The 13,062-nt window shown below is 29.7% G+C and overlaps 1 protein-coding gene, 1 long non-coding RNA gene and 1 other non-coding gene across 3 annotated transcripts; 2 read left to right on the top strand and 1 right to left on the bottom strand.

Annotated features, from left to right (window-relative positions):
* Positions 1-3,388: 3,388 nt before the first annotated feature.
* Positions 3,389-3,599, top strand: LOC149055965 (small nucleolar RNA U3). The gene has a single exon (XR_016191823.1). It is a non-coding gene; the product is annotated as a small nucleolar RNA U3 (small nucleolar RNA).
* Positions 3,600-4,635: 1,036 nt separating this feature from the next.
* LOC107169644 (uncharacterized) lies at positions 4,636-6,901 on the top strand. Its single transcript, XR_016191619.1, has 2 exons — positions 4,636-4,930; positions 6,197-6,901. It is a non-coding gene; the product is annotated as an uncharacterized LOC107169644 (long non-coding RNA).
* A 1,030-nt stretch (positions 6,902-7,931) lies between these two features.
* Positions 7,932-13,016, bottom strand: LOC107169645 (nose resistant to fluoxetine protein 6-like). Its single transcript, XM_015519452.2, has 11 exons — positions 12,833-13,016; positions 12,544-12,743; positions 12,198-12,468; positions 11,872-12,095; positions 11,656-11,795; positions 10,939-11,107; positions 10,675-10,868; positions 9,646-9,772; positions 9,358-9,547; positions 8,907-9,049; positions 7,932-8,096 (listed from the first exon to the last, which is right to left on the bottom strand). The coding sequence occupies exons 1-11, from the start codon at positions 13,011-13,013 to the stop codon at positions 7,965-7,967; spliced, it is 1,971 nt and encodes a 656-aa protein (XP_015374938.2). The 5' UTR covers positions 13,014-13,016; the 3' UTR covers positions 7,932-7,964.
* Positions 13,017-13,062: the final 46 nt, after the last annotated feature.

The following is a 13,062-nucleotide window of genomic DNA, read 5'->3' as shown; positions in this document are numbered from 1 at the left end:
TTTTTTTAAGTTTTAAGCATTGCAATATCAATTTACAATACATTTTTTAATTTCATATTCCAAAGCAAGAATATTTTTTTGGATGATTTTGATGTATAAAATCATATAGATATTGGTTAGGTACCACAGTTTATAACTTATAATTTTGTATATTATTATGTATTTACTATGAGTTAAGTCGATTGAACTGATTGGAGTTGTTATAGATAAACATTTCGTGTTATATTTTTTTACACAGCAGCGTTAGGTTACACCCCCCCCCCCCCCCCCCCCCAAGAAATCACATATAATACGCCATTGTTTCTCAACTTATCTAAATGTTAAATGAAACGTATTGGAATAAATTAGAAGTACTTACAATTAGTACTTTTTTTAAGTATCTACACTCGTCAGAGTTAAGTCCTGTATTATTATTGATTAGTGTATGGACATCGAGGAGACGTATCACGTATATAATATACCATATACAGTACAATTATAATAATAGGTACATAGCTGACATTTAACTACATTAGTAGTTTGCCAGTTAGGTAATTGGATAGTTAGTTCTTATAGATACTGCACTATACTAGTTTAAATATTGTAGCAAAAAAATTAACCCTTCAATGAACACAAAAAGTAAAAGCATTATCAAATAATATGTTAAACTTAGAAAGGAATGTATATCGAGATGCAATATTCCAATAACGCCTATTCTAATGAAATTGATTTCAATAAATTATTATACGTTGGTACAGCTTATAACTAATGTACCTCTGACTTATGTAATACCTACCTTGACAAATTTAAAATACATTATTAGTCAGATACTAACTTAAGCTAATATAGGGAGTAAGTTCCTACTTGACATTTTATCCGATTATTAAGTATGTATTATGCAATGTACCTTCATTAAATAAATAATGTCGAATTGAATATTCATTCTGTATTTTTTATTCCAAAAGAATCATCTGGAGTGACTATATTATTAGAATTGACAGACATTAATTTTTTTAATTACAAGTGCCTAGTCTACAACATAAGAGTTTGTGATTGAAAATATTTTTTCTTGTTTCTACCGATGCATTATTTTCGAGTATAGTCATTGAGTGTACTATAATACTAAACTCTAACAGGGATGCGAACTCAAAGTTACTAAAGGGCCAATTTTTAAAACTTTAAAATCTAATGGGCCAGATCATAGATAACATTTTTAATGCAACAAGGGAAAATCAACAAAGCATTATTGAAGTCGACATTTTTCAACAGGTAATTTTTTCCAAAACTACACGTAGTCATTACGTCAATCTCTTTTGTATTTAAAAATGGATTTGATTACAGCTTGCATAATTATAATTAAAGTAATGAACCAACTTGGTGTTCTATTTAAACATTTTAAACTGCCATTAGTGCCATAGGATTATTGTGCCAATTTACTATCTACAAACAACGTATATTAAGTATATAAATACAGATAAACGTTGAAATTGCAGAAAGTAATTAGAAAATGCTCAAAGGCCTGATAAAAAAGGTTCGCTGGCCGAATGCCCTTACTCTAAAAGTCTAAACAATCGAAAATATTCTAATGGAAATGTTTTATTATTAACGTATTGAAATGTAAATACTTTGGAACAATTATTCTAATCTTGTATTTCATTTATGTTTATCTCACGATTAAATTCGTTGGTCTCAATTTATAGTGACTATAGTCAATAGCGATTAATTTAGGCAACGAGAAAAGTTTGACTACCTATTTTTTTATTTTACCTATTCACTATCCTCTATTAGAGGAAATGGAACTGAAATTATTTTCCATACGTTTTCGGCCTAATGTTAATGAGAATACAATTCTTATAATATATTATATTATGTTTTACTTTGTACAATATTATATTTAAGGACAAAGGTTAATTTGTAAATTTAATAATATTATTGTCACACAATAGGCATATTATATTATTATGCTTACAGATATGATGTGGTGTATGACTTATGAGAACTATTGATGTACTTAATAAACAGTCGGTGGCAAAACTTTATAAATTCATCGGGTTAGATAGTCCATATAGAATCTTATAGTTTCTTATCGCCACCATATTTTGAAATTTTATATGTTTGTTCTTACTTCATAAGACCATGTAGGTATTCGTTAATGATTTATGGATTCAAATGCACGATTTGACATAATGTATAGGTATCGTATTTCATTTATAATAATCATAATTGCAATATAATTTCCCAAGTTACAGGATAAATATACAATATAATAATTAAATTATGGTGATGAGTTATGAATTTATGATTAAAGAGTTCATAATGAATCCTGGAATAAAAATCCCCGGAAAAAAAATACCCGTAAAAAAATCCCCAAAGCAACTAATTAGTATTTAAATTATAATAATATTATCTTATATTATATCTTTATACCTATATTATTTATTAATATATATATATATCATTGAAATATGCAACAAATATGTAGTAAAAATCATTAATATATATGCAACAAATATGCATTTACAAAATTTATATTTAAAAATTCAAAGTTGTACTAAGTTAAGTATGAAAAAAATATAAAATAATAAAATATAAATGTATAAATAAGAACACGTATAAATAAATACATAAATATGACTGTTATCGACCAACATACATTTACAAAATTTATATTTAAAATTGTCTAACAATATACGAAAACGAACTGACTGAACCGAATCTGACTATAATTTTATTATACCTAATTATATATCTATTTTTTTTTTTATTGATTAACTAACTAATATTGTATTATAATTTTTTTTCCGATTACCTAACAAATACAGTCAGTTTTCTTAACAAAGATATTATATATATATATTCATAAACATAACATAAATTATCAAAATATAGATAAAATCAATAACAACAGTAAGTCAGTATTTAAATATAACGTGTTTATACTATAAAGGTAACTGGTAATTATATGAATCTAAGGTGTTGACATGCCACATGCTGCTTATAAATAAATATAATAAAGTATAATGGTTCCAACGCCATGTCGTGGACGTATAGTTTTATGTAACAGCAGCGAGATCTATCGAAGTGAACTCGTTATACCGTTGCGCGTCGGAACTCGGCAGCTCGTCAATGAAGTTTCAAGCGGATGACTGTAGATGGCTCTGTTGCAGTACGTTCGTTTAGATAGTGAAACAGGACGAGGATCATCGACGTTTTCCGGATAAGCAAAATGTTTTCCTGGTACCGAGTCAATGCCGGAAAAACATGATAGATTCTTATTTTCGGGCCCGTCGATTCGGCAGACCTTACGCGGCACGTAACGGGAAAACGCAATGGTCCAAAGTCATGGGCCTGCCATGTTTTATCGGACCGCGCACTGCATAAGTACCGGTCGACGGCATGTTTTCAATTTAAGATCATACTTCACAGGATCATTTCTGTAGTATGCTTCGTCCCCTCCAGGTGCAAATCTGGAGTCGTCATTGGCCGCGATGATGAGACATTGTCCGCATGCCGGAGCGTGAGGCTGCTGGTAGTCTTTTGCTATTCGGCAATATGACTGCTCAGCGACGATGATCGCAACTAACTTTCGAGTTAGGAGGTATGTGGACTGTCTGAGTGGTTCACTTTTATCGTTATAATCTTAATTGAAACCGTTCGTTATATGCATTTAGCGCCTATTATAAATGGATCGATGATCTACTGCCAAATGCATTAGTCGCCTCTTTTACTTCTTAATTCTTATAAATAGGTGTTATATGTTTTATTTTATAGTAATATATATTTATTAACATTCAAATTTAGTGAGCAAAATAATTTAGAGGATGATTTCAATATATTATACCTATGTGTAACTTATAAGTTTATAATATCGCAGTGGCCAGCCCACCGATATATGGAGGGCGAGTGACGGGATTACTGGCCAGTTTTCGTTGTGTGCACTACAGTAAATTAAATGTACTCTAGGAAGTTCTTAGGATTAATATTACAATAATCGTATTTACTATTTGGTTAAGATGTTGATTAAGTAATATTTCAATATTATTATAAAAATAATTAACTATAACTCGCAGTAATATAAAATTTGAAATAATACCTGTGGTTAATTAATTATTTTATAGATTGCATAACGTATTTACGTATTTTAATATATAAATCTAAAACAAAGGTAATGAACTAATGACTGATGAAAATTTTAATTCTAATAAACACAGATTGAAATGTCATGATATAAAATTGTTATGAAATAATATATTTATTAGTTTTAAATACTATTCTAAATTTAAGAACAAACGATTTTAATTATTAAATTGTAGTTCAAAAATATAATGTCGTACTTGAAACTTTAAACGTGGATTATTATTATATTACCAATGACATATTCACAAAATTAAATTCTTTTATAGGCAAATAAATTATTACATAACAATATACCTAAATTACTATGTAATTTTGACAGACAGCTTTCGCTCAAAATCGTTTTTAGTGTGCTGCAATCTATTTACACACATGGTCGTCATGGCGTCATTTCGTGTTTTATCTTTTATACAACTTTTATGTATAAAACATATACATATATATATATATATTTGTTCATTTGTGCAAGGTTTCAGAAGAAATTACAAATAAAATCAAGCTTATACATATTGTATTGTTTGAACTATATCCCTAACCTCGACTTTTTTGACTCGATGCAAGAAGTTATTTTTTTTTATGCTTGTGTAATGTGTAGTACCTACATAAAAACATCATTGCCTAGTGCCTACAATTAATACGCACGGAAAATCAGTATGAGTAGGTAATTACTAATTAGCATTATAGTTAAAAATTAGTAACAATGAGAATGAAATAATAACCGTATAATTAGTATAATTAAACATTGTCATTTGTGGTATAGATACAGGTATCCTTATTGGACCAATACATACGATATATCCATTTAAGTGGGTACACGGTAAGTACGGTACACTAATTATCTCAAAATTTATTAACTTTTAGGTTTATGTTTTTCTAAAACCGTATAGTATTTTAATTTTTTTCATCCTTATATTTATTGATATATAACAAAATAAATCCAATGTGTCGATAAGTTTATAAATGATTAGGGTTCAAAGTACAATAGTAATCTTTAATTAATTGTTATTTATTTTGTTACCTTGGATTCAGCGATATCGAATTTATCACTAGTTTCTGGTGTTTACAATTATTAGAAAAATAGTAAAATCCATCAGAAAATCCACTTTGAGGAGCTGTATCTTACAAACCAATCAACGAAAAATAAAAATGTTAACACGTAAATTCATGAAAAAAAATTATTTTTTTTAATTCATGATATTTTAGGTGATTCTAGGTACCTGTAATAGATAAGTAGATTTTGGATTTTCACTTTTCTACGTGTTTCTACGAATTCGATAGATATTTGATTACTTTGTTCGTCTAGTATGATATATAATCATCTGTGATAAATTATAGATAACAAAGGACTGTATCGAGCAAGAAATTATAACATTGATAACTCCGGGTTCCTGAATATACATCCATCCATATTTGTTACATTAAAAACTATTTTCGATCACCATACCAGTACAAACTGACAGTTTTACAATGTTTTTAATGCCAAAATGTATAGCTTAAGGCGCTTAACGATATTGTAATATATCTAGAGCAAGTTTGGAATCATATCGTAAATATTTCCTTTGGAAAATTCAAAAAAATATTAAATTGAATTTGAAATAATACCTACTTATTAAGTTTTATTTTACGGTTCTATTCAAGTACATTTAAAGGTAGTAGTAAAAAAACAATAATAGATACAAAAACATTATAAGGCCATCAAATTCTTTTAAAAATTTTGTAGGCATATATACGTATAGAATTATATCAATGGGTTGTATCAAAATATTCAATATACGTTAAGAAATTGGAATTTAGCATGCTCGCCTAGTGAATTTTCCTATCTTGTTAATTTCTTTAAAGAATATTTTGTTTCAAATGTTTAATAATAATTAACAAACTAATATATTTTTATTCGAGACAATAGCTGTTTTTAAAATTATTTAACATTATATTATATTTTATTTTTTCTGTCATCGCAATATAATAAATTATAACATTCTAAAGGTTATAATGCATTTTTTTATACGTAATAAAAAAAATATTAATACAGTGACAGTGTATATCTATGATCATGTCAAATATATTGCTGCATTTGCAATTACAGAATACATGGTCCGAAAATCGAAATTCGCTTACCGTCCGCCGAATCGATCGCTATATGCACCATTGACATATTATGTCAATGATATGCACTGAGTGATCGACGATCGAAGAAATGGCTAGATGACTTGCAAAATCGTGTTGGTGAGTCTCGGTGATTTTGCGGGTTCGGTGACCAGCCGATACCGTTCAATGCCATACATCGCAGTGGAAACGACTACTGCGGGTGACGCGTTTCCGTCTGACGCCTCGATATACAGGAACCTGATCACCGGCCGCCTGCCGATGATTGGATGCAAACCTCGGTTTCGCGGTCGTCGCAACCAAAGCCAAGATCGAGACGACCGCCGCCCGTATTGTTGAAGCTGCAGGTTTTGGTCGGTCGAGCTTCTCAAGCCACGATCTCGCGGATCCGCCGAGACGCCGTTCTAGCTATATAGGTGTCGAGCATCGCAATGTTTTGGTCGACATGAAAGAGTACGTTTCGACACGAGTAGGTGAATTTATATAACCTCTGCAGGTGCAGGCAGCAGAGCACGCGAGTTTGTCTGTAATCTGTTGGCGTGACGCGGGACTGCGGGAGAGACCCACCCGAACCATCGGGATTAAGCCCAAACGCTGCTTATAATGTGGAAACGAACCAAGCGATTCGTACGACTCTTATTTTGTTGCGTCTGCAGTGTTTATAGAATAAAAGGCCTGTAATATACATTGAATTTTTCATTTCGTGCAACGTTTTAAATTTTTTTTTTGTTGATGTTCCGCGTCTGTAACCTGCAAAGGCTCGGTCATGTAAGCGACTTATGCAATAATGGTATATATCGATAACTTTACCAATAAGTCACATCCTGCTTATTGCAGTGATGGAAATCTCAATTTTCAGCATGTCATTTATATAAGTCTTTTATTGCGTACGACTTTACTCGTATGTAGAGACGATTTATTAAACTATCGCCGGATCGTATAATATAATAATAAATTATCTCAGTGGTTTCCAAACTATTTTATTCGAGAGCCACATAAAATACCAAGAGCTCTCAGCGGCTGAAATATATGAATGCATATATAATTTATAATGTTATTGATTTATTATTAAATTCTAATAATATAATATACTTAAGTATACGTAGGTAGTATTAATTTTTATAGCAATTTTTTACTAACGAGAAGTATGGAATTTATGTTTTTCTGTTAATATTTTATCGAATTGACTTATTGAGGTTCTATATAACTATGGCTCCAAATTTCAAATTTTACTTCAAATTTCAGACAAGACCTATCTAAATTTTGATTTGTTGTAATTCATTTTACAAAGTTTGTTCACACAAATAAGTTGTAGCATATATACAGAATAGATATAATATATTATATTCATTATACAATAACATTTTTTTTTATTTGAATATTGTGTACCTGGAAGAAATTTATAAAAATCAATTAAAGTTCTTTGCACTAATTGATTTTTAATGTATTACTTTTACATTTAAAACCAATAGTTACCATTTGCAGGGTAATAGGAGTCAACTTCTCAATAACACAACTAAACGGATTTTGAAAAATGAAGATTATTTACCTTCCTTTATCAATTCAATAAGAACATATTTATGTACACCAGTATAATATATGTTACATTATCACGCTTAAAAATATAAATACCTATATATTACCATAGAACAGTTAACCTAACCGTAGGTATGTCTAGTGAATTTTCGGTATGAATAATAATTAACAACGCAGTATTAAAAATGTAAACATTATTATAATTGAACAGTTTATAATGATTTAATTTTGTTGTTTGCTCCACATTCCGTTACATATTTACCAATTTTTTGAAATGGGATGTCGATGACCAACGTCAAAAACACTGATAATACAGCAATTAGTATCATTTGACCAACGTCGAACTAAAAACATAATAATATGTATAAAATAAATAATAATTTGAAAAATGTATGCGCTGCAACTTGCATCTACTTTTACACATTTTTATACTTGCACTTAAAAAAAACTTCAAATACAGTGTGACGTACCTTCAAAAAACGGGTATGAAAAAACAACGCAAGCCCCTCCCACTATACATATACACACAAACAATTTAGTATAGCTTTCGAGCCCCTAATTCCTAAGATAGTAAGACATTTGTACTCAACAACAGTATCCTCTATATAAAGTGGGAGTGGCTTGTAGAAATTTTTTGTATCCGGTCTCGAATTTTGAAGTTACGTCACGCTATATTTAAAGTATTTTCTTTAAGTATACAAAAATGTGTAGATGCAAGTTGCAGCGCATACAATTCTCATATTATTTACGCAACTCTGCCCGAAAACGTTTATGTTAATAATTATTTTTCATTATATATTTTAATTATGTATTTACTAATATAGTAAGAATAACTATTATAATACACATATTGAAATATTCAATTAAAATTATAGTTTATAAGTAAAGAATTATAAAAAAATTAATATAGATTAATAAATACTAGGTACATGATAAAATGTTTCTAGTCGTTTTTTCGTAAGCATTTTGTTCTTTACATTTTAAATCGACTTTAATTTAGAGTAACCACAAACCGCATTTAAAGTATCAAAATATTTTCTAATTTTTATAATATGTAAAATATTTAATAGTGGAAATGAAAAAAATACTATCATCTAACATAATAATAATATGTTAATATTTAAATATTTAATTAAAATGAATTAATTAATTACCATCGTTGCTGTAGTGTGTAAGACTGGACCTCTGGCTGATCCTACGAAATAAAAGAACACAGGATACTGTACTAGGTAAACGGCGTATGAGATTTTTGAAAGCACCGTAAACGGTCTACAACACAATAGTCTTCCAAACCAACCTATAAAAACAATGCAATTTACAGTAAATATTAATTTTTATACAATATTTTGAAAGTCATAATATTTATAACTAATAATGTATCTATATACATAATATTAAGTTGCATAAGTGTCTATAAAGTGTAAAGTATTATTTTAAACATTACTTTAAGGTTTTATTAAGTCTATCGGCGAGCACATGGATTGGAGAAAGCATTGTTGAGGAAAGGGAGTAATGGAAGTTTTCCGTTAGGTTATTTTAAAAAAAAAAAAATGTTTTTTTTTTTTAAACTTTCATTAATGCTTTGTATATAGCATCGTTACTCACCTCCGTAACCATTGTCGGTGGCAATGACGCACCACAGTACGAAAACCGACCAAAGGATGGGTGCGAGTGCGTTAAAAATCGCTAGGTGAATATTGTTGTATATATAGTTCATGTTAGACAGCTGATAAGGACCAAAAACCGCCAACAGTGCACAAGCGGTCGCTACAAGCCATGCTTTTTTCACTTGTGCCTGCAATTACAGTGAAATGCCAGATTATTATAATATGATGTGAGGAAGTCGTTCAGTCTACAGAATATTTATATACGTCTTATATAGTATACACTCACACTGGAAATATTTAAACGGCCGCGATGCTGCATCCAATAGCCAACCAAAAAGCCCATTAGATAAACGGTTGCTCGGTGTGTCGGTAAAGTGTATGTCAAGTCAAAAGTACGATTCAACTGTGAAATGCTGTTTTACCAAAATAAAAATAAAATAAGCATTTTAGTACATTTAAAAACAATATGATTAATATTGTACCTATGTATTAACTATTAAGTAGAACAGTCTTATGTTTACACACCAATACTAACATTTATAAAAACAGGAATGTCTATTATATTTAAAGCTTCTGATAGGTCGAATAAATTATAACTATTATTTAAGAATAAGAGATGTCTGTAAAATATTTCTCTATCTATTACACATTTATTTTACCAAATCAATGTAAGTATTATTCATTTTGTAGCTTAACTTTTCAAAGTAGACTTGTATGATCAATTATACAATCTACTAAAGTGTGTCTTACTAAATGTGTCACGTGTATGTACACAATGAATCTTAAGATTTGAGCGTAAAGGAGCCAGTGATTAAGATATGATTTAATATAGTAATAATATTTACGGAATTTCAAAAAATGGATTGAAAAATGGCGTTTTACGTAGTTATTGTTTGAAAAATCACAATTTTATATATTATACGTGCACGTGACGAAAAATGTTGTTTTCCCGATCATTTTGCAGTCGTTGCCGCTTATGTCAGGTGGTGAAAATATGTCACTTGTCAAAAAAAGTATTTGTATTATATATTTTTGAAATAAGGAGGTTATTTTAATGCTAAATTTATAATAAATTATACTCATTGTTATACAAAATATAAAAGGGATACTGTCAAAATAAAAAGTTATAATTTCAACAAGTTAATTTTTTTAAATTTTTTATGTACAAAATTAGTTTTGTATTTTTTTTTAATTTGCATTCAAAGTTGTGGTCTATTGTTTGGAGTTAAAATCAATTTCCCAAAAGCATAAACTATATCATTATAAGACCATTGTCAGTTTGAAGGGTCAATCATACTAGAATTTAGATGCATACTCAGATCCAAAATAAACAACCGTGGCCAAATTATTGTTTATGACTGATTTATAACGTAGTATTGTTGATCCAGTCATGATTGCAGCAATAACGAACAACGCAATAGCTTTACTTTTTCTTAATAAATATATTAATGGGATAGCCATAACGAACAATTGGAAGTCTATGGCAAGTTGATGAGTATGCGTTAAACACTGAAATTAAAAACTTAATAGATTTTAACAGAATCTTAACATTATAAAATGTTGTAGTGATAATATTTACCATATTTTTAAAACCAAATAAATTTTGAATATACAGTAAATTTCTCCACCAGTTCTTGTAACAGAGATCAGAGTGTCGAGTGATAACCATATTCCACATAGGCCCATAATTCATCTGTGGTAAGTATTTAGTGCAAATAAGCATTACCGTAACTAAAGTTGCAGTCAATCTAAGACCAAACATTTTTACTGTAAAATTACTTTAATATTAAATTATAATAAAATAATGAAAATTAAATTTTTAGTATTCGTTCTACATTAATCATTTTTCGTGCATTTTTAAAAAAATGATGTACCTAGCCTGTACTAAGTCTAATAATAATATCTAGGCAGGTTAAACATATTACCAATTATGTATTTATATATAGTTTATGTTAAAAATGTATAAATGAAATTAATATTATTTACCTAATTATTATAAAAAATGTATGTTTTTTAAACCTATGCATTTTTTACAGTTTATTCTTAACGATAATATATTTTTATAACTGATGTACAATATTTTTTTTAATGTAACTATTATTACAATTTAATTATTTAAAATGTTTAAAATTTAAACTGTGCTATATTTATTATTAAAATTAAATATAGATATAATAATTATTATAAATATAGTACCTATATAGTTAAATTATAACGAAGTATTTCTGAGCGGACATAATCCTATTATTTTATTTATTAGTGATATACAAAATACGACAAAAACAAGTATACCAACCGTATATAACGTGAAACAAAACTCTTGACTGGTGAAAATTTACTTAATGTATACGCTGCCAACAAACCACTAATGACCAAGAAAGAATCTGTGTATAAATAAGCCACTCTTCCTGTGACGAGCCACGGTTTTGACATATTCTATGAAATAAAAATAAAATTATGATATTTGATAAAAACGTGTCAAGTAGAATTGTTATCCAATATATATACTGACTTCGGACATTTCGGTCTTGTTTAGGTATGGCAAAAACATTTTGGCCATGACCATGTGACACAAAAGTAGGGCGAACATGTTAAGAGCTCGAATGCCTTGTATGCTCTTGAATCCTTCTCTAGCAGGGGAAATAAATAGAGATTTAAAGTTTGTCCTGACCGCAAACGAATTCCTTAGAACAGATGTAAATCGGAGCACAAGGGGCGCAGTTCGTTCGACATCAGCTATCATATTATATAGAAAATATAAAACGCAATATTATGCTGTTATAATATACACAGAACAATTAAACAAACCTATCTGATTAAAAATATAATGTTACGTACGATCAAGTTCATCGGGGGTGGTAAATGCTCCTTGTCCAAAAATTAACATACTTAAACTGAAAATTGCCACCCAAAACCGTACCCAGTCAAAATCGGTTGAATTTTTCGATATGTGTTTCACCTGACACATATCATTTTCAACGAGAACTTCGACGTCTTGGAACTTTTGAGCAGTCGATTCCACCGCAGAGGCTACGTCATTCGGACCACAAGAGGACGGTACACAAACTCCCCAATATACAGTAGAAAACTTTGGTAAACGATGACCTGGCTAAAACAAAAACAAATCATACAAACTGCTCGTCGCGCCAAATTAAGGAAGATTCAAAACACATGAAAAACTTACGTCAGTCAAATTATTTTTAACTTGATGGTAAGCACTGATATAGTTGCTGAAAATGGGATTTTTTAATTGGATTGCGACTAAACAATATTGTCCCGATATTCCGTTGTTGTTGATGACGTTGATGCACTCGTCAAAATCGCCATACTGATTCAAATTACCTCTTAATATTCCTGATGGTATCTTGGCTGATGAATCAATCACTGAAATTTTTCAGTAATAAGTAATCGACTGGCGGTATAAATCAGAATTATCATAGGTTTAAAACCAACGTATTAAAATAAAAACTAACTTTCCAATGCCCATTTGTCTAGATTTTTCACTCCGTCCAACATATTTTTCACGTCCACGCTACATTGATCGTGCTCGCTGTTCTTGAGCTCATCGTAAAATCCAAAAGGAATCGATTCGAGGCCTGCAGTCCACGCTGCAGAGACCAGCGAAAAAAGGGTGAACGATATTAATCCTTTCATGGTCTGTAGTTACTATTCAACTAATACGAGTATACGTTTTACGGAGTTA

Source organism: Diuraphis noxia, unplaced genomic scaffold (assembly GCF_037042655.1).
Source record: "Diuraphis noxia isolate RWA-SAM2 unplaced genomic scaffold, SU_Dnox_SAM2 contig0004, whole genome shotgun sequence".
NCBI classification, from domain to species: Eukaryota; Metazoa; Arthropoda; class Insecta; order Hemiptera; family Aphididae; genus Diuraphis; species Diuraphis noxia.
The sequence above is the reverse complement of the archived record's forward strand: the minus strand, read 5'-3'. Positions and strand labels throughout refer to the sequence as shown.